Genomic DNA, 21,885 nt, shown 5'->3' with positions numbered 1-21,885 from the left:
CCTATATCCTCTATTCTCCCATTTCCTTAGTCTCCACTGTGGATGTGGTGTCATGTCACATGATGGTTTTGCAGAGCAGAGCTTCCCCTCCAGCCTGGACTTTAATGCAAAAGAAAATTAACCCATATGGTCTAAGCCATTATTATTTTTGAGTCTCTGTCACATGTAGCCAAACCTATAACCAAACTAATGTAGCTTCCTATTGAACTGAAATTTAAAAATCCAATTTTTTTCCATGAGAACACAGGGCCTCTGCCTACTTAGAAGACCTCATTTTGAGTCCTTTTTCCTTTTATCCATGTACTACAACATTAATCTCCTTTCAACGATTAGGACATTCCAAAGTCTTTCCTATCTTAGAGCTTTTCAGAGGCTGTTTCAGAAGAAAAAGCTTAAGACTGACAGCTATATAAAGCATTCTATTCTAACACAATTTATTTTTTCATTTTCCTAATGATGGACATATGGGTTGCTTTCAATTGTTGGTTATTATGATCAGTACTGCTATGAACATTCTTGTACATTTCTTTTGGTGGAAATAGGACTCCTTTCTGCTAGATGTATACATTTATGAGTGAAATTGTTGCACACAGAATATGCATTTGTTCAGCTTTAGTTGACATTATCCAATAGTTTCCTCATTTTCCCATCTAACTGGAAAAGAGTTCCAGTTCCTCACATCCTCCCCAACACTTGTTATTGTCAATCTTATATTCAGGCATCCTGGCAGATATGTCATGATACTGCATTGTGGTTTAATTTGCAATTTCCCTGATGACTTGTGAGGTTGAGCACTTTTTCATATGTTTATTGGCCAATTGGATATCTCTTTTAATAAATGCCAACTCAGGTCTTTTGTCCATTTTTACTGACTGTGTGTGTGTGTGTGTGTTAAAATTCATATAACATAAAATCTACCAGTTTCACCATTTTGAAGTATACAATTCAGTAACTTTTAATACATTCTCAATGTTGTATAACCATCAGATCACTAATTCTGGAAAACTCTCATCATGCCAAGAAGAACCCCATGCCCATGGTCATTTTCTATTCCCCTATTCTTCCCAGCCTTTGGCAACCACTAATCTGCTTTGTGTCTCTATGAATCTATTCTGACATTTCATACAAATGGAATCATACAATATGTGACCTTTTGGGTCTTTTTTCACTCTGTGTAATGTTTTCAAGGATCAACCAGTACTTCATTCCTTTTTTATGGCCAATATTCCATTGTATAGATATACCATATATTGCTTATCCATTCATCAGTCAAGGGTCACTTGAGTTGTTTCTGGGTTGTATTGTTTTCTTTGTAGGAATTCTTAATATAATCTGAATACAACCAACATATTGCAAATATCTTCTCACACTCTGGGGCTGGCACTTTCACTCTCTTAATAGTATGTTTTGATGTACAGAAGTTCTTAATTTTAAGGCAGTCTAATCCCAAGGTCATGAAAAATACTGTATTCTAGAAGCTTTTGCTATTTTACTTTTCATATGTAGATCTATAATCTACCTACATTACATTTTATGATGTGAGATAGGAATCAAGATGCCTAGTTTCTTTGTTGCTGTTGTTTTTTTATTTAAAAAAAATTTTTTAACGTTTATTTTTGAGGGAGAGACAGAGCACGAGTGGGGGAGGGGCAAAGAGAGAGGGAGGGAGACACAGAGTATGAAGCAGGCTCCAGGCTCTGAGCTGTCAGCACAGTGCCTGACGCAGGGCTCAAACTCATGAGCCATGAGACCATGATCTGAGCCAAAATCGAATGCTTAACTGACTAAGCCACCCAGGTGCCCCTAGAAGCCTAGTTTTTCATATATTTATCCAATTGGCTCAGCACCATTTACTGAAAAGACAGTACTGCCTACCTTTCTCTGTAATCCACTCCAATAAATATCTCAACTCCCATAATTATGTTGAAAAATTTCTAGCTAAAGTCACTAACAAAATCTCTTTGTCAAAATCAGTGCTCTAGTGCTAGTCATCACTCTACTTGACTCATTAGCAGTATTTGACACAAATGATCAATCCCTCAGCTTCCTATATACCATATTCTCCTAGTTATCTTCCTACCTTTCTCTTTGTATTCAGTTCCCCTTAATGCATTTACTACCTGCCCTCTAACTATCAGAATGTCCCAGAACCCAGGCTCTGGCTAGCCATCAATCTATATACTCTTTCCCTGTAACAGGTCTGGCTTAAATTCTAGTCCTATACTCCTAAGTCTTAAATTTATAACTCTAGATTAAAAAAAATTCTTTAATTTATCTTTGAGAGCACAAGTAGGGGAGGGGCAGAGAGAGGGGGACAGAGGATCTGAAGAGGGCTTCATGCTGACAGCAGCGAGCTCGATGTAGGGCTCAAACCCACAAACCGTGAGATCATGACCTGAGCCAAAGTTGGTCACTCAACCGATTGAGCCATCCAGGTGGCCCTATAACTCTAAAATTTTGATTGTGGCAAAATACACGTAACATAAAATTTAACATCTTAACTATTTTTAAGTACATAATTCAGTAGTGTTAAGTATGTTCACATTTTTGTACAACCAATCTCCAGAACTTTTTCAACTTGCAGAACTGAAACTCTGAGCTTACTAATAACTCCTCTCCACCCTTTCCTCCCCCAGTTCCTGGCACCCGCCATTCTACTTCTGTTTCTATGGATTTGATTACTCTGGATACTACATATCAGTGAAATCATACAGTATCTTTTTGTGACTGGTTTATTTCACTTAGCATAATGTCCTCAACATGCTAATCCATGTTGTAGTGTGTGTCAGAATACTTCCCTTTTAAGGCTGAATAACATTACATTATATATGTGTGTACACACACACACACACACACACACACACACACACACTTTGTTGATCCACTCATCTGTTGATGAACACCTAGGCTGCTTCCAACCTTTGGCTATTGTACATAATGCTGCTAAAAACATGGGTATACAAATAAAAAAGCATAAGTGGGGGAGGGGCAAAGAGAGAGGGAGGGAGACACAATATGAAGCATTGAAATCATTCGTTAAAAAGAAATCATTAAAATGAATGATTAAAATGAATGATTTCTGAATTATTGAAAGCTGCTGTTTTCAATTCTGTTGGTTATATATCCAGAAGTGGAATTGCTGGATCATTTAGTAATTCTATTTTTGATTTTTTTTTTTGAGGAACGATCATACTGTTTCACATACTGTTTGCAGGCCATTTGTTTATCTTCTTTGAAGAAATGTCTATTAAAATCCTTTCCCCCTTTTTTAATTGAGTTGTTCGGTTTCTTTGATGTTGAGTTGTAGAATTTCTTTATACATTCTGAATATTAACCCCTTGTCAGATATACGATTTATAAATGTTTTCTCCTATTCCATAGGTTAACTTTTTATTTTATGTGTTCTTTTGTATATACTTCTAGCTTTTATCTTATCCCTGAGTTCCACATTAATCTAACTGCCTACTTGAAATCTTCAAATACTATGTAATAAGGGTTTCAATCATAACTTGTCCAGAGAGAACTTTCAATTCTCCCTTTTTGCATCACACTAGCTTAAACTCAGTAAATGCAACCACCTTTTTTACCAATACGTTAAGCCAAAGGCCTACTTCTTTAATTCTTATCAAACTTACAATCCATTAGCAAGCATGGTCAACTTATTCTTTAATATGTATAATAACTTCTGATCAGTTATTACTATCATTTCTATCACAGTCTGAGCTACTACTATTTTACTACTGCAGTCGCTCTCAAATTGGTCACCTGCTTACTTTCTTGTTCCACTAAGCACAACATATCTAAATGATTTCATATAACTTTTGCTTTCAAATCCCTTTAATAGTTTCCCATGACATTTAGGAAAAAAAGATCCTTATAATGATCTATAAGGTTCTATATTCTCTGTTTTCTATCTATCCCTCTGATAAAAATTTGTAGGGTACAACTAAAGCTGTATGTAGCAGCAAACTTATGGCCTTAAATGCAAATAGAAAAAAGAAATCATTAAAATGAACCACCCACATCCTGCAACCCCAGGGGCAGTGGTGTGCTGGTGAAGATTTAACAGTGGGTTCTCTGAAAGTAAATAAAAAGATAAGCAGATAGGTGACAGACAAATAAATAAGCAAATAAATAAATAAAAAGTCCCTGAAAAAATAAAAATAAATGAATCATCTAAACATGTATCTCAAGAGGCTAGAAGAAGAATCGCAAACTAAAACCCCCAAAAGTAGAATAAAGGAAAAAATAAAGATGGAGCAGAATAAATGAAACAAAAACAAATATAAAATAGAGAGGATTCCAGCAAGACTGATCAAGAAAAATAGACTATCTTCCTTACAGATTACATGTGTACTACAAAAAAAAAAAAAAAAAAAAAATACAGTGGAGAAATGTGGCAAACACCAGCCAAACCAAGTGATCAAAGCTAACGTCACCAACAATGGGACAGAACGACATTATATGCCTCCTTAATGATACACTGAGAAGGATATACCACTAATGCAATAATTGTGCCAAGAATGTATAACCTGAATTCAATAAGGGGAAGGACATTCTATAAACTGGTCCATGTTCTTCAAAAGTACCAATGTCATGAAATACAAAGAAAGGTTGAGGAACTTTTCAGATTAAAGTGAAGAGAAATGTAATGTGAAATCCCAAATCAAGTGAACAAAACAATATTGGGATAATTAGTGAATATGAATACAGACAATATATGAGGTAATAGTTTGCATCAATGTAAAATTTCCTGAATTTATGAAATGTAAGAGAATATCTTCATTCTCAGAAAAGATAAGCTTAACTATTCAGGGTAATGAGACTTAACAGAAATGAAATAATAAAGCAACTATGGCAAAATATTAACAAGTGGTGAATCTAGGTGAATGGCATATGGGAGCTCTTTTGCTATTCTTGCATCTCTTAAGTCTAAAATTAATTTAAAATAAATTTCTATCTTATAAAAGAGAGTACAAATAACCAACATGACAAGTGAAAATGGGGACATCATTACAGAAGGAAAGCCATCCCCTCATAGAGTTACATTCTAGTAGAATAATATCCAATAAATGATTACTAAATGAATCAATGTGTCAGATAGAAAAAAAAAAGGCTACAGAAAAATACATTAAGAAGGAAAGAGATATAGTTCCAAATAATGGAAGTGGGGTGTAATTTTATAGTAGTCAGAAAAGCCTTACTTCAGTGACATTTGAAGGGGAAAAAAAAACTGTAGGAGAGAAGACAGTGATGGCTATCTGGGGAAAGAGCAATCCATGCAGAGAATATAGCAAGTCCATAAAACGAAAGTTACCTTGGCTTATTAGAGAAACAGCAAGGAGACTAGGATAGCTGAAATCAAGTAAGAGAAAACAGAGACCTGGAAAACAGAGAGATTCAATACGAATCTAATAAAACCCCTACGATGTTGCTTGAGGAGCTTGAAAAACTGATTCAAAAACATATTTGGAAAAACAAAGTTTAACAGCCAAAATACTACTAAAGAACAAAGTCAGAGCATTTATCCTACCTATGATAAAGACATCATAAAGACTTAAAAATTAAGACAATGTGGTATTTACACAGCACTTGACCCATAGAAAGACCAGAGGCAGACTCACATAGGAAGAATTACAGATCAATGATGAAAGAATAATTTAATAAATGATATTAGAACTAGCTATAGATATAAAGAAAATTACTCTGGTCCCCTACCATACACCATAAATAAACAAACTCTAAATGGATTAAAGACCTACAAATTAAAGGAAAAACTATAAAGCTTATCCAAGATCCAAGATGATCACAACAGCCAAGGTGTATGCCTGCCAGAAGTCAGCTTTATTTGTTCTCCTCCCTGTTGATACCAATAGATGAAGTGAATATAAAAACTGGTTGTTTCACTAAGTTGTTTTGGAGACCACACAATGACAATTATTTAAGAAAAAGCAAAAAAATACAAACAAACATGCTACTAGAAAAAGATTGGTGGTGGTGGTGGTGGCAAAGTAAAAATGAAGTACTTCAAGGATGCCTGAGTGGCTCAATCAGTTAAGGATCAGACTTGTGATTTCAGCTCAAGTCATGATCCCATGGTTCATAGGATCAAGCCCTGCAAAGGGCTCTGTGCTGACAGCATGGAGCCTGCTTGGGATTCTCTCTCTTCCTCTGTCTTTGCCCCTGCCCCATGCTCTCTAATACACTTAAAAAAAGAAAAAAAAATCCAGAAGTACTCCACATACACACTGTCTTTATGATCTCCCACCTCCTTAAAGAAATCAAAGCAAATATCACAGAAAATGCATATTCTAAAGTTCATTCTGAAAAGATTTAAAATCTCAATTACAAAGATAGTGTAGACTCACTCTTTTTCTGCCTCTCCCTTAAATAAAACTAAAAACCCTAGAAATTAACTATCACACAACAATAAAATAATTCTGAGAGCTGAAAGGAAGAAGGTTTATTGATTTGGATTCTCTGGCCTTGAGGAACTACCACATGGTGAGTTCTCTGGGTTTTCTTTTTTGTTTTTTTCCTGTTTATTTTTTAAATCCACTAAAATTAACACAGAATGTTAAATTTGTTTTAAGTGTACAATACAGGGATTCAACAATTCTATATATCACTCACTGCTCATCACAATTAAGTGTACGATTAATCCCCTTCACCTATTTCAGCCATCCTCCCTCTCACCTCCCCTCTGGTAACCATCAGTTTGTTCTCTGTATTTAAGAGTGTTTTTTGGATCTTTTTTTCTTTGTTTTGTTTCTCAAACTCCACATATGAATGCAATCATGTATTTGTTTTTCTCTATTTCATTTAGCATTATACCCTCTAGATCTATCCATGTTGTTGCAACTGGCAAGATCTCATTCTTTTTTGTGGCTGAGTAATATTCCATAGTATATATACACCACATCTTCATCAATTCATCTATTGATGGACACTTGGTTTGCTTCCATATCCTGGCTATTGTAAATAATGCTGCAATATACATATTGCATATATGTACATATATCTTTTCATATTAGTGTTTTCATATTCCTTGTGTAAACACCCAGTAGTGTAATTACTGGATCATATGGGAATTCTATTTCTAATTTTTTGAGGAAATTTCATACTGCTTTCCACAGTGGCTGTACCAGTGTGCACTCCCACCAGGAGGGTTCCTTTGTCTCCAAATCCTAACACTTTTTTCTTGTTTTAGATTTTAGCCATTCTGATAGATGTGAGGTGGTATCAATCTCATTGTGGTTTTGAATTGCATTTCCCTGATGATCAGTAACGGTGAACATCTTTTCAAGTGTTTGTTGGCCATCTGTATGTCTTTTTTGAAGAAATGTCTATTCATGTCTTCTTCCCAATTTTTAATTGGATAATTTGGTTTTGGGTGTTGAGTTCTATTAGTTCTTTACCTATTTTGGATACTAGCCCTTTACTGGATATGTCATTTGCAAATTTCAGTAGATTGTCTTTTAGTTTTGTTGATTGTTTCCTTTGCTGTGTAGAAGCTTTTTACTTTGATGAAGTCCCAATAGTTTATTTCTCTTGCATCAGGTGACATATCTAGAAAAATGCTGCCATGGCCAATGTCAGAGAAATTACTGCCTGTGTTCTCTTCTAGGATTTTTATGGTTTCAGGTCTCATTTTTAGGTCTTTAACCCATTTTGAATTTATTCATGTGTATGATGTAAGAAAGCAGTCCAGTTTCATTCTTTTGCATGTAGCTGTCCAGTTTTCCCAACACCGTTTGTTGCAGAGATGGTCTTTTTCTCATTGGGTATGTGTGCTTCCTTTGTCCTAGATAAATTGACCATATAATTGTGGGTTTATGTCTGGATCTTCTATTCTGTTCCATTGATCTATGTGTCTAATTTTGTGTCAGGACCATAATGTTTTGGTTACTACAACTTTGTTGTCTATGTTGAAATCAGCTATTTTCTCCTCAGATACATTTTCTCCTTTTATCCTCTCTTCTTCTGGGATCCCTACAATGTGAATATTATTATGCTTGACGGTATTACTGAGTTCCCTTAATCTATTTTCATTTTTTATTATTCTTTTTTCTTTCTCCTGTTCAGCTTAATTGCTTTCCATTATTCTGTCCTCCAGGTCATTGATCCATTCTTCTGCTTCCTCTAGTCTACTATTTATTCTATGTAGTGTATTATTAATCTAAGTTGAGTTCTTCATCTCTGATTGGTTCTTTTTAAATGTTTTCTATCTCTTTATTGAGGGTCTGAGTTCCTCCATCCACTCTTTTCACAAGTCCAGTGATTATCTTTATGACCATTACTTCAAAAAAAATTTTAATGTTTATTTTTGAGAGAGACAGAACATGAGCGGGGGAGGGGCAGAGACAGAGGGGGAGAGACAGAATCTGAAACAGGCTCCAGGCTCTGAGCTGTCAGCACAGAGCCCGACTTGGGGCTTGAACTCCAGAACAGTGAGATTATGACCTGAGCTGAAGTCGAATGCTCAAACGACTGAGCCACCCAAGCGCCCCTATGACCATTACTTTAAATTCTCTATCAAGCGTATTACTTATCTCCATTTCACTCATGTCTCTTGCTGTGATTTTTGTCCTCCATTTCACTCATGTCTCTTGCTGTGATTTTTGTCCTGTTCTTTTAACTGGGACATATTCCCCTAGCTCTCTGTGTCTGTTTCTATGTGTTAGGAAAGTCAGCCATGTCTCCTCTTGAAAGTGGGGGCTTATTTTTTTTAATGTTCATTCATTTTGAAAGAGAGAGAACACGAGCAGAGGATGGGGAGAGAAAGAGAGAGAGAATCCCAAGCAGGCTCCACGCTGCCAGCACACAGTCCAGTGCAGGGCTTGAATTCATGAACCTATGAGATCATGGCCTAAGCCAAAATCAAGAGTCAGACACTTAACTGACTGAGCCACCTAGGTGCCAGAAAGTGGTGGCCTTATAACGAGGTCCTGTTGTTCCCTCAGTGTAGTATCCTCAGTTTACCAGAATCTGGCACGTTAGGGGTGTCTCCTATGTGTGTCACATGTACCCTATTGCTGTAGCTGAGCCACATTTACCTCCAGTCTAGTCATCTGCAAAGGTTCTCTTTGCCTGTTCTGAGCAGATCTTGGCGCCTGTGTTGTTAGTGGGCTTTGTTCTGAGCAGAGCTTGGTGCCTGTGTTGTTAGTGGGCCAGTCTGGGGCTCTTTGGGGCTTGAGGGTTTGCCAGAGATGCAGTAGCACCAAACTTCAAGACACTCTCTTTGTGTTATTTCCTGAGAGGCTTTCATTGATGGGCAGGGCCAGCAGTCAGACCAGATGTCAGTCCCCCACCCACTGCTGGGCCCAAGTTCGAACTGGTGTGTGTGTGGTTATCTTCCCATTCCCAGGGCAGGAGTCACTTTGAAGTGGTGCTGGCCCCTGTTGGAGGCACTTACACAGTCACGCTTGTGGCCCCACTTTGGAGAACTCCTGCCAGGCCAGGTTGGAGGGGCAAGATCCATAGGAGAACATGTGGGAAGGCATGCAGTGTGAGCAAGGTTTGCACTGGTCTGCAGTGGAAGAGGACCTGTAGCTACTCTAGAGAACAGCTGAGGGCAAGTCCACTGTTAGCAAGGGACTGGGCATACTGTCCTTGGCAAAGTAGGTGGAGAGTGTGCATACTGTGCTGGTTCTTGCAAGTATCTCTGCTGGGAGTCAGGGAGGGAAACGGTGCCCACCAGCTCTTTTGTTCTTGGAGAAGTCTCCCGCAGGTCCCTGCCCCTCTAACACACATTCTGAGATTAGCAAATAAATCCTCCTATGTATCCAAGGTGTTTTTCAAATTGCTGCTTCTATGCTATATCTCACCAGGGCTGTTTGTTATGCTGTCTCTTTAAGGGTGGGGATTCAGTTTCCTATCACTGTCCTTGCTCTCCCAGAGTTGAGCCTGCTGAATTTTTAAAGTTCCAGGTGTTAGGTGCCACTGATTTAAGAACTTGTGAAGTTAAGCCCCTCTGGCTTTCAAAGCCAAATATTATGGGGATTCATCTTCCCACTGTGGGTCTCCCATGCCCGGGATGCCTAGGGTGGGGTCTGCTCCTCTTCCTTGTCATTGCCTGTGGTGTCCCTCCCTCCAGCAGTCAGTCTTGCAGGTCAGTTTAGCTCCTGCCCACATCTTCGCCCTTCCCATCCTTTTCAATGTGGTGGCTTCCCTACACTTAGCTGTGGACAGTCTGTTTTGGCAGTCTTCAGGTCATTCTCTAGGTTATTCACACTGATATGGGTATTACCTAGGTGTATCTGTGGGACAAGGTGAGCTTAGGATCCTCTTATTTTACGATCATCCCAGGAGGTTTTTCCCTGGGTTTTCTTTTTATCTCTCATATACCACCATAATGGGCACTGGACAGCAGGCCTGCAACCAATAACAGGTGTGCGTGCGCATACACACACCTAGAGAAAGCTACTCTATCTAGCCAAAAGACCAAGAGCAGGGAAGCCCAACAGACTTAGTGGGATTCCTTGCACTTGCTCCACAACCTAGATCCTAGCAACAGTTTCATCAGCTGGCTGCAGAAGCGGCAAGAATTCTCAGTGACCGATCTACCACTAACAGCAGCAAGAGAAAGTCTCTTGATGTACAAGCTCCCACTTCACAACCAGGGCACTGGCTGACAGACTGATTCACCCAGAAAGGTACTATTAGCAGAGTGTTGCATCTCCCTGTGTCCTCTGCCCAGTGACATAAGGAAATCCATGCCCAGTGGCTTCTGTATCTCAGTGAAGCTCAATGTATCTCAATGGCTTCTGCCTCCCTCATCCCACACAAGGTAGCCCAGCTACACTGGGGATCCACAGTAGCTTTCTGTCTCTGCAGATATCACCATTGAGCAGGAGTCCCAGCAGTACCAGAATATAAAGCATATCAGAATAGTATTGAAAGGGCTCTGAAAACTAAGCTGTACAGCTAAAATTAAGCTGTACAGCTTTACTAAGCTGTAAAGACTACAAAAGTAGGCCAGATCTATGCACTAAACCTAACAGCAAGACTTCCTGCTAACATAGGAGATTTCAATAGATTTAAGTAGACTCAAGACTCTCTTGGGGTGACTGGGTAGCTCAGTCGGTTAAGCATCCAACTTTGGTTCAGGTCATGATCTCGTGATTTGTGAGTTCGAGCCCCACGTTGGGCTCTATGCTGACAGCTCGGAGCCTGGAGCCTGCTTTGGATCCTGTGTCTCCTCTCTCTGTTCCTCCCCTGCTTGCGCTATCTTCTCTCTCAAAAATAAATAAAGGTTAAAAAAATTAAAAGAAAAAAGACTCTCTTAACATAATAACTAAAATGTCTAGGATACAACAGTCACTGGTCATACCAAAAAAAGGCATGGCCAGGCATCAAAAACTGATAGAAGAATGACACTTTAAAGGAAAACAAAACATTTAGGAGAGTAGGTATCATTTTTCTATGATTCCCTCCATATTAGTTTCTTAGAGCTGATATAACAAAGAACAAAGCTGATGTGGCTTAAAACAAGAGAAATATACTCTCTCACACTTCTGGAGCATTAATACTGAATCGCAGATATCATCAAAGACCTCTAATGTGTAGAATGGACCTGCCCTTGGCCCCCAGGACCCTACACTTTCCTAGATGACCTCCTTCCTTCCCAGTCATCCCTCTGCCATCTCTACTTCCTCAATGCAATTTTCTTTAACTTTACCAATTTCTAATCAATCTTAATTTTTCCTACTATAACATTAGAACATAGTTCTTGATCCACTACTGTTAACACATAAAAAAAGGTATTCTTGTCACCCAGTAAAGCAACTCACAGGCATTTTTAAAAATTAATAAACACTCTATTGATTGTGTCCTTTAATGAATAGAAGTTTTTAAGTCTGGTGTACTCCCAGTTATCTATTTTTGATTTGGTTATCTATACCTTGCTTGGTGTCATATCCCAGAAATCACTGCCAAATCCAATGTCATGAAACTTTTTCCCTAAGTTCTCTTCTAGTTTTGGGTCTTACATTTAGTTCTTTGATCCATTTTGAGTTAATTTTTATATATGGTATAAGGTATGGATCCAACTTTATTCTTTGGCACGCAGATATCCAGTTTTCCCTACACCATTTGGTAATGATACAGTCCTTTCCCCCACTGAATGGTCTTGGTACCCTTGTCTGAAATCATCTGGTCGTATAGCTGAGGGTTTATTTCCAGACTTTCTATTCTATTCCACTGATCTATATGTCTGTCTTTATGCCAGTACTACTACACTGTTTGTTTACATAATGCTGTAATTAGGGTTTTTAAAAATTTTTTTTAACATTTATTTATTTTTGAGACAGAGAGAGAGAGAGCATGAACAGGGGAGGATCAGAGAAAGAGGGAGACGCAGAATCGGAAACAGGCTCCAGGCTCTGAGCTGTCAGCACAGAGCCCGACACGGGGCTCGAACCCACGACCGCGAGATCATGACCTGAGCCGAAGTCGGACGCTTAACCGACTGAGCCACCCAGGTGCCCCTGTAATTAGTTTTGAAATCAGATTTTCCCTAATGTGTCTAAAATCACTTTCCCAGCGTAACATTCTGACCACTTGGCCTACTCCTTGGAACAGCTTCCTGCTTCCTGATCATTGCTCACTCACCTGGGCACTGTTCTCCTGTCACTTCCCTCACAACCATCCAGGGCTCCTTCCCTTGCTCTAATGAAGAGATCACAGCCGGCTTAGAAATAGAAAGCCCTGGGTATAAGAAAAGAAATGGAGATGAAGTGGAAATCAAAGTACCCAAATACTATGATTCAGAACTGATCAAAATAAATAAACTATAGCACAACATGGCACTTGATAAACTCTACAGAAGAAAAAAGAAAAAATTAAACACTCATATTTAGGTAAACTCAAGATTTAAAAAAAACACAAATAAATAGGTGATAAAATGCTGCTTAAATTAGGTAAGATTTCTGTCCCTACTTTGCTATGAGGAAAAAAAAAAAGAAAACAGCTTCCTGAGTATCCTTATTTCAGATATTTTCAATGCTATGTGAAAAGTTCTTAGACTGTAACTCCCAAATGCAAATTGTTTAAAAGACAGCACATTAGTTGTAGGAAATGGAAGTGTTCATTTGAGCACTAAATAGTAAGTGATACTTCTTGATGCAGCCCATTGCTACATTAATTGGGAAAGCTATTTAGTTTTAACCTATGCTAGGGCACCTGCAGGTTTAGTACAGTGCAAATGAAAACAAAAGATGAAGTGGTGTCTTTGACCACTGAACTAATTAATAATTAATATTAAGTTAATATTAAATAATTAAGCATAAGCTTTCCTGGTACAGAATTCCAATTCTGTTCTTTAATTATCAAGGAAGAATGTCAATTGTAAGTACCAGAGGAAGGTGTAAGGATGGGGAGAAGGGAAAATGAATGTGCACCTCTATCTAGGTGTGCTCATTCCTCTGCAAAGAGAAAAGTCACCTAGTTATTTGAAAAGTAGCCCTAAAATGCATGGGAAAGAAAGCAGAAAACAAGAAACCAAGAAACACATTCTAAATTATAAGAGGCAGATAATTTTACCCAGTGAAACCAAGTTGCTATAGTTCTCCAACATCACATCTTTGTACAAACTCCTCTGCGTAGGGTTCAGGCATTCCCATTCCTCCTGAGAGACATCTATAGCCACATCTTTGAACATCACCAACCCCTAAAATGACAAATCACAGTACTATTTTTGAAATTATAAGAAATATTTTTCAAAAGGAAGGAGAGGTGCTAAAAGAAAACATGCAAGACAGGAGTAGTGTATATAGTGGATAGTGAGTATATAGGCAAAGGTTGGAAGCTTGTAACGTGTCAAAAAGGGATTCAGGGCACCTGGGGGCTCTAGTCGGTCAAGCGTCTAACTTCAGCTCAGGTCATCATGATCTCACAGTTCATGTGTTCAAGCCCCCTCATTGGGCTCTCTGCTGTCAGCACAGAACCGCTTTGGATCTTCTGCCCCGCCCCTCTCTGTCCCTCCCCTGCTCATGATCTCTCTCTCAAAAATAAACTAAAAAAGGGTTTAGTGGGACTAACGTGGAGTGCCTACAGGTTCTTAAAAATTCAGTTTCTGCAGACACATCCCTTACACAGGGTGGAAAACTGTTAGTCATCTAGAAATTTAAAAAATAAGTAGAGGTTCCCAACTAAGTTAAATAGCTGGAAATTTTTTAATCTTTCCAGATGTGTCATGAACACCTCCATCTTGAGGAAAAGGACTTGAAGATTTTTCTTCATTATTATGATATCATGTCATAAGCATTTTTTACTTTTCAGGCAAATTCTTTAGTAAATATCTAGTATAGCTTGTATTTTCCAAGGATAGATAGAACAACATTTCCCATCCCATATGCTCTTCTTCAGTGTAATCTGGACATGCCCCCACACCACTTGTATAGGAACTATGTTTCTGCCCTTGAACCGGATCCTGAGAAAACAAGTTAACTTACTCAACTTAAAGTATAGCAGAAATGACTTCTGAAGCTAGAATATAAAAATGTCTCCCTATCCAGTGAGAACCTACACCAATTCCTATAATGTAGATTTGAAAAAGTAAAAATTGTGGAAAAATTCGAAGATTTCTCATGTGTGATTCAATTAACCATTTTTCCCTGACAACAGCACTTCCGGTGAGGACATCTTAGCTGGGTGGCTGGTTTTTCTCCTACAGTCTTACTCTGCTCTCAATCTCACATTGTCCTCTCTGCTCCTCAGTGCTGGTGCCAACAACTGTCCCTCCTTCTCTAAAATCTAATGTCGTCATTTTATCAGACTATACATGCATTATTTCTACTTATTATAGTGATTAGCTGACATCCGGCTTTTTCCCCCCTAGGAATTTTAGCTCCTGGCTCAGTGCCACTATCTCCAATACTACTCCTATATTAATTCTCAGTAATTTCAAATATCTATATAAGTATTCCAACTATTAACCTGGCCTCCCAATTCTCTCACCTCCTCTCCAATGATCTTGCCTTCCACTCTAGTTTACTCTTCAGGTCACTACCCTAGTAACTGCAACATCTCCAAAATATCAGTGTCCTTCTCTCTGGTCACCTTTATTATTATTTTTTAATGTTTTATTTTATTTTAGGGAGAGAAAGCAGGGGAGGGGCAGAGAGAGAGAGGGAGACAGAGGATCCAAAGCAGGCTCTGCACTGACAGCAGAAAGTCCAATGTGGGGCTCAAACTCACCAATGACGGGATCATGACCTGTGCCAAGGTCGGACGCTTAATCGACTGAGCCACCTAGCTAGGCGCCCCGCCTTTTTTTTAAATTATTTAATTTCTTTTGAGAGAAAGACAGAGACAACATGCGTGCATGAACAGGGGACGGGCAGAGAAAGAGGGAGAGGAAATTCCAAGTAGGTTCTGTGCTGTTAGAGTGCAATCTCTGGTCACCTTTACATTGTCACTCACCCCACTCATACCTCTTCTCTTCTTACCCAACTTAAATTCTATGTTCAACTAATCATCTAACTTCATAATGACTGCTAAGATGAACTTCCTTTTCATACTTGCTTAGCAAAGCCTGAATCCTACATAAATCTAACTCTCTTCTTACTCTGTCACTGTATCTATGTAGCCAAACATGACTAGAGAAAATAACCAACCTTAATGACAGGTTTTCATTTTTATATTTTATTTTCCTTTCTTAAATGGTTCAGAACAACAACAACAAAAAAGATAAACATTCAGAGGTCTTATTCCCAACCCTTTCCTTTCCATTGTCTCCCACCTCCTAACCGCTATAGATGAGCAATTTTATAAGTTTTTTTGGTATGTCTTTGCAAAGTTTTTAAGCAATTATAAATACATATGTATGTATTATTTTTCACACTTTTACACAAAAGGTAACATACTATAATATATACATTGTTCTGTATTTGATTTTTGAATTCTAAGGTTAATGGTTTCCTTATTTTCCTATAGGTACTTATCACCCGTTTTTTTGTATTTATCATAGTTTATTTAACCAGGCATCTATAAATGGACAGTTGGTTGTTTCTAATCTTTTGCTATAATAAGCAACAGTGCAATGAATACTTATATAAAAATGTCATTTTGTATATACACAGATATATCTGTAACAGAAAATCTCAGAAATCAGATTGCTAGGTCAAAATGGAAAATGCACTTGTAATTTTGGTAGATGCTATCAAATTTGCCCTCCACAGTGGCTGGACGATTTTCTCAGATACCAGCAATATATGAGAGTACCTGTTTCCTCACAGCAAAGCCAGCAAAGTGTTTTGTCAAAATATTTTGTTTTTATCCATTTAATAAGGTAAAGAAATTGTATGTCAGTAGAATTTTAATTGGTATTTCTTGAATTATTTATTGAGTATTTTTTTTAAGGGCTTTTTATGTTTCTTTTCCTGTGAAAATTCTGTTCATATACTTTGACTCTATCCTACTGGGCTGTTGGTCTCTTTTTTAAATTTCTTAGTCTTTATAGGGGTGTCTGGGTGGCTCAGTTGGTTAAGCGTCCGACTTCGGCTCAGGTCATGATCTCATGGTTTGTGAGTTTGAGCTCCCCGTCAGGCTCTGTGCTGACAGCTCAGAGCCTGGAACCTGCTTTATATTCTGTGTGTGTGTCTCTCTCTCTGCCCCTCCCCCACTTGTGTGCACTCTCTCTCAAAAATAAATGTTAAAAAAATTAAAAAATAATAAATTTCTTAGTGTTTATAAAATAGATAAGTTTAGCATCTGTACATGAATTGTAAATACTTTCCCAATTTTGTAATTTCTCTTCTGACTTTGCTTACCAGTGTTTCTTGCCATACAGAAGTTTTTTTATTTTTATGTAGTCAAACTTGTTAATACTTTCTCTTTTAGTTCCTATAATTTTGAGTCTTAGTTAGGCAGTCCTTCCTCACATCAAAGTTATGAAGGAATTCTCCCATGTTTTAATCTGGTAATGTTATAATTGCATTTTAAAAACTTAAATGACTCAATTTAATTGGAGCTTATCCTATATGGTACATGAGATAAAGACTGGGCTTATTATGTTCCAACATGGCTACCTAGCTATCCAATACCATTCATCAAGTCTATCTTTAACCAAGGAGGTAAAAGAACTGTACCGTGGAAACTGTAAGATGCTGATGAAAGAAAAGTGAAGAAGACACATCTGAAAAGACATTCTATGCATAAGGAAATGGAAGAATTAACATTGTTAAAATGTCCACACTACTCAAAGTAATCTACAGATTCAATGTAATCCTTCAAATCCCAGTGGCATTTTTCACAGAAATACAACAAACAATCCTAAAATTTGCACAGAACCACCAAAGACCTCAAATAACCAAAACAATCTTGAGAAAAAGCAACAAAGCTGGAGACATCACATGTCCTAATTTCAAACCACATTACAAAGCTATCGTAATCAAAATAGTATGGTATTGGCATAAAAACAGACACACAGATCAATGAAACAGAACAGGGAACCCAAATACCACATACAGTCAATTAATTTATGACAAAGGAGCCAAGAATATACAATGAGAAAAGGACAGTCTCTTCAATAAATGGTGATGGGAAAACTGGACAGCCATATGCATAACAATGAAACTGTAGCACTATCTTATACCATACACAAAAATCAACTCAAAATGGATTAAAGACTTGAATGTAGAACCTGAAACTATAAAACTTCTAGAGGCAATCATACAGGTAAAGGTACTTGACACTGGTTTTGGTGATGATTTTTTTGGATTTGAAGAGCAAAGAAGAGCAAGAGCAGAAGAAGAGCCAGAAGAGCAAAGGCAACAAAAGCAAACATAAACAAATGGGACTATATCAAACTAAATACCTTCTTTATAACAAAGGAAACCATCAAAAAGAGGAAAAGGCAACGTACAGGGAGAAAATTTTTGTAAATCATGTATCTGATAAGGATTTAATATTCAAAATATATAAAGGACTCCTACAACTCAATATCAAAAGAAAATAAATAATAAATAATCTGATTTAACAATGGGAAGAGGAATCAACAAAACTAAAAGGAAATTGATGGAATGGGAAAAGATATTTGCAAATGACATATCAGATAAAGGGTTAGTATCCCAAAGCTACAAATAACTTACCAAATTCAACTCCCAAAAAAACAAATAATCCAGTGAAGAAATGGGCAGAAGACAAGAATAGACACTTTTCCAAAGAAGACATCCAGGTGACCAACAGATACATGAAAAGATGCTCAGTCCCTCATCATCAGGGAAATACAAATCAAAACCACACTGAGATACCACCTTATACCCGTCAGAGTGTCTAAAATTAACTCAGGAAACAATAGATACTGGCAAGGATATTATGAAACGGGAACCCTCTTGCACTATTGGTGGGAATGTAAACTGGTGCAGCCGCTCTGGAAAACAGTGTGGAGGTTCCTCAAAAAATTAAAAATAGAACTACCCTATGACCCAGCAATAGCACTACTAGGAATTTATCCAAAGGATACAGGAATGCTGACTCACAGGGCACATGTACCCCAATGTTTATAACAGCACTTTCAACAATAGCCAAATTATGGAAAGAGCCTAAATGTCCATCCACTGATGAACAGATAAAGAAGATGTGGCTTATATATAGAATGGAATACCACTTGGCAATGAGAAAGAATGAAATCATGCTATCTGGGGCAATGTGGATGGAACTGGAGGGTATTATACTAAGTAAAATAAGTCAGTCAGAGAAAGAAAGATATATATTTTCACTCATATGTGGAACTTGAGAAACTTAACAGAAGACCATGGGGAAAGGAAAGGGGAAAAAATAGTTACAAACAGAGAGGGAAGTAGGCAAACCATAAGAGACTCTTAAATACAAAAAACAGAGGGCTGATGGTGGACGGGGGAGAGGGGAAAATGGGTGATGGGCATTGAGGAGGGCACTTGTTGGGATGAGCACTGGGTGTTGTTACGTAAGTGATGAATCACAGGAATCTTCCCCAAAAAACAAGAGCACACTATAAATACTGTATGTTAGCCAATTTGACAATAAATTATATTTATTTACTTTTAATTTTTTTTTAAACATTTATTTTTTAGAGACAGAGCATGAGCAGGGGAGGAACGGAGAGAAAGGGAGACACAGAATCTGAAGCAGGCTCCAGGCTCCGAGCTGTCAGCACAGAGCCCGATGGGGGGCTCAAACTCATGAACCAGATCATGACCTGAGCTGAAGTCAGATGCCCAACCGACTGAGCCACTCAGGCGCCCCAACAATAAATTATATTTAAAAAAAAATTAAAAAATACAAATGGGAAGAGAATCTGAAAAGACATTTTTCCAAGGAAGACATAAAAACAGCCAACAGTTACATGAAAAGGTGTTTAAAATCACTGATCATCAGGGAAATGCAAATCAAAACCACAATGAGATATCTCCTTGTACCTGTTAGAATGGCTATTATCAAAAAGACAATACATAACAAGCATTGGCAAGGATGTGGAGAAAAGGGAACCCTTGTGCACTGTTGGTGAGAAATGTAAACTGATGAACCTACCATGGGAAAACAATATGAAGATTCCTCAAAACAATTGAAAATAGAACTACCATATGATCCAGCAATTCCACTTCTGGGTAATTATCTAAAGGAAATGAAAATATCTACTTGAAAAAATACTGGGACTTCCATGTTCACTGCAGCATTATTTATAATAGGCAACACAATAAAACAACCTAAATGTCCACCAAAGGATGAATGGATACGGAAAATATGATACAGACACACGCACACACAACTATTATTCAGCCATTAAGCAAAACAAGGAAATCTTACCATTTCCAACAACTTGGATGGACCTTGATGGCATTATACTAGGTGAAGTAAGTCAGACAGAGAAAGACAAATACCACATGATCTCATTTATGTGTGAAATCTAAAAACAGAAAACAAAAATCAAACTCATAGGTACAGAGAACAGACTGGTGGCTGTCAGAGGCACAGGGAGATGGGTGGGCAAAATGGAAGAAGGTGGTCAAAAGGTTATAAACTTCCAGTGATAAAATTAATAAATCCTTGGGAGATATAATGTACAACATGGTGACTATGGTTATAAATACTCTATTGTATATTTGAAAGTTGCTAAATGACTAGATCTGTAAAGTTCTCATCACAAGAAAAAAACTTGTAAGTATGTGTGGTAATGAATATTAACTAGACTCACTATGGTGATCACTTTGTAACATATACATAACATATACATATACTGAACTATATTGTGCACCCAAAACTAACATGACAGGCCAATTATATCTTAATAAAAAAGTCCATCATTAGCCTACTGTTTTGAAATGTCACTTTTATCCATATTAAATTACCATCTGCAGGTACATTTCTAGATTTTTCTATTCCATTCTTTTGATCTATTTATAAATCAGTACCATGGTGTTTTAAGTATCATGCTTTACATTATGTATAATTATATAAATTATCTGGTAGAACTTATTTCTTCTCTAATAGGGGATTAACAAGATTCAGAATCACAGTCAACAATATATAATATACAAAGTTGAGTACACAATCAAAAATCATTAGGGGCGCGGGGCACATGGGTGGCTCAGTCAGTTGAGTGCCCAACTTCGGCTCAGGTCATGATTTCGCGGTCCGTGGGTTCCTGCCCTGCATCGGGCTCTGTGTTGACAGCTCAGAACCTTGAGCCTGCTTCAGATTCTGTGTCTCCCTCTCTCTCTGCCCCTCCCCCACTCTGTGTGTGTGTCTCTCTCTCTCCTTCAAAATAAACATTAAAAAGAATTTTTTTAATCATTAGATTACTAGTAAAATATTTACTAGAAATACAAAAAAGAAGAAAATGTGACCCATACTCAAAAGAAAATCACTTAATAGAAACACAAATAAATGATTCAGATGTTGAAATTAGTTAGCAAAGATTTGAGAACTTTAGGTACTTTTAAAAAGAACCAAAGGCAAATCCTGAAATTGAGAAATAAAAATTCACTGGATGGATCTATAGCAGATTAAACACAATAGAAGAAAAGATCAGTAAATTTCAAGACAAGTCCATAGGAATCACTCACTGAAAGTCCAGAGAGAAGACTGAAAAAAAATTTAAAAAGCGAAAAGAGCCATAATGTTCCATGAGACACTTGTCAATCCAACATATGTGTAATTGGAGACTCAGAAGAGCAAAACAAGGCTAAAAAATTCTTTAGAAACATTTGGGAAAATATTTTCAAATTTCATTTTTTAAATATTTATTTATTTATTTTTGAGAGAGGACAAGTGGGGGAGGGACAGAGAGAGAGAGAGAGGGAGACACAGAATCTGAAGTAGGCTCCAGGCTCTGAGCTGTCAGCACAGACCCTAACGTGGGGCTCGAACTCACAAACCATGAGATCATGACCTGAGCTAACCAACTGAGCCAACCAGGCACTCCCAAATTTCATTTTTAAAAAAGCAACTCATAGGGGCGCCTGGGTGGCGTGGTCGGTTAAGCGTCCAACTTCAGCCAGGTCACGATCTCGCGGTCCGGGAGTTCGAGCCCCACGTCAGGCTCTGGGCTGATGGCTCAGAGCCTGGAGCCTGTTTCCGATTCTATGTCTCCCTCTCTCTCTGCCCCTCCCCCGTTCATGCTCTGTCTCTCTCTGTCCCAAAAATAAATAAACGTTGAAAAAAAAAATTAAAAAAAAAAAAAAGCAACTCATAGATTCAAGAAGCTAAATGAACCCCAAGTAACATAAAAACAAAGAATACTAGGGGCACCTAGCTGGCTCAGTTGAGAGAGCACGATCTCAGGGTCACGAGTTAGAGCTCCACATTGGGTGTAGAGATTACTTAAATAAAAGTTTGAAAAAAAACACACAAAGAATACTATACCTATGATCATTATAAACAGCCCACTGAACACCAAGGAAA

At 37.8% G+C, this 21,885-nt stretch overlaps 1 protein-coding gene and 1 long non-coding RNA gene across 9 annotated transcripts in view; one reads left to right on the top strand and one right to left on the bottom strand.

The window, feature by feature from the left end:
* The window catches only part of LOC128313198 (uncharacterized), a 110,189-nt gene extending 88,526 nt beyond the window's left edge, over window positions 1-21,663 (top strand). Inside the window, exon 3 of the long non-coding RNA XR_008293540.1 lies at window positions 21,428-21,663. This is a non-coding gene — a long non-coding RNA (uncharacterized LOC128313198). The remainder of the gene's footprint in view (window positions 1-21,427) is intronic.
* Window positions 1-21,885, bottom strand: part of ZNF461 (zinc finger protein 461) — a 41,628-nt gene that overhangs the window by 5,090 nt on the left and 14,653 nt on the right. For 2 of the 8 annotated variants that reach the window (XM_053210238.1, XM_053210239.1), the window contains 3 exons: window positions 19,789-19,888; window positions 13,543-13,690; window positions 12,613-12,708 (listed from right to left, as the gene is read on the bottom strand). The exons of 1 other annotated variant lie outside the window; for it this stretch is intronic. In XM_053210238.1, coding sequence (XP_053066213.1) covers window positions 12,613-12,708; window positions 13,543-13,660 — 214 coding nt within the window. In that variant the 5' untranslated portion in view covers window positions 13,661-13,690; window positions 19,789-19,888. The remainder of the gene's footprint in view (window positions 1-12,612; window positions 12,709-13,542; window positions 13,691-19,788; window positions 19,889-21,885) is intronic. 5 more of the 8 variants (XM_053210236.1, XM_053210237.1, XM_027044766.2 and 2 more) reach the window with 3 other exon arrangements.

This window comes from Acinonyx jubatus, chromosome E2, assembly GCF_027475565.1.
Source record: "Acinonyx jubatus isolate Ajub_Pintada_27869175 chromosome E2, VMU_Ajub_asm_v1.0, whole genome shotgun sequence".
Taxonomy (NCBI): Eukaryota; Metazoa; Chordata; class Mammalia; order Carnivora; family Felidae; genus Acinonyx; species Acinonyx jubatus.
The sequence above is the reverse complement of the archived record's forward strand: the minus strand, read 5'-3'. Positions and strand labels throughout refer to the sequence as shown.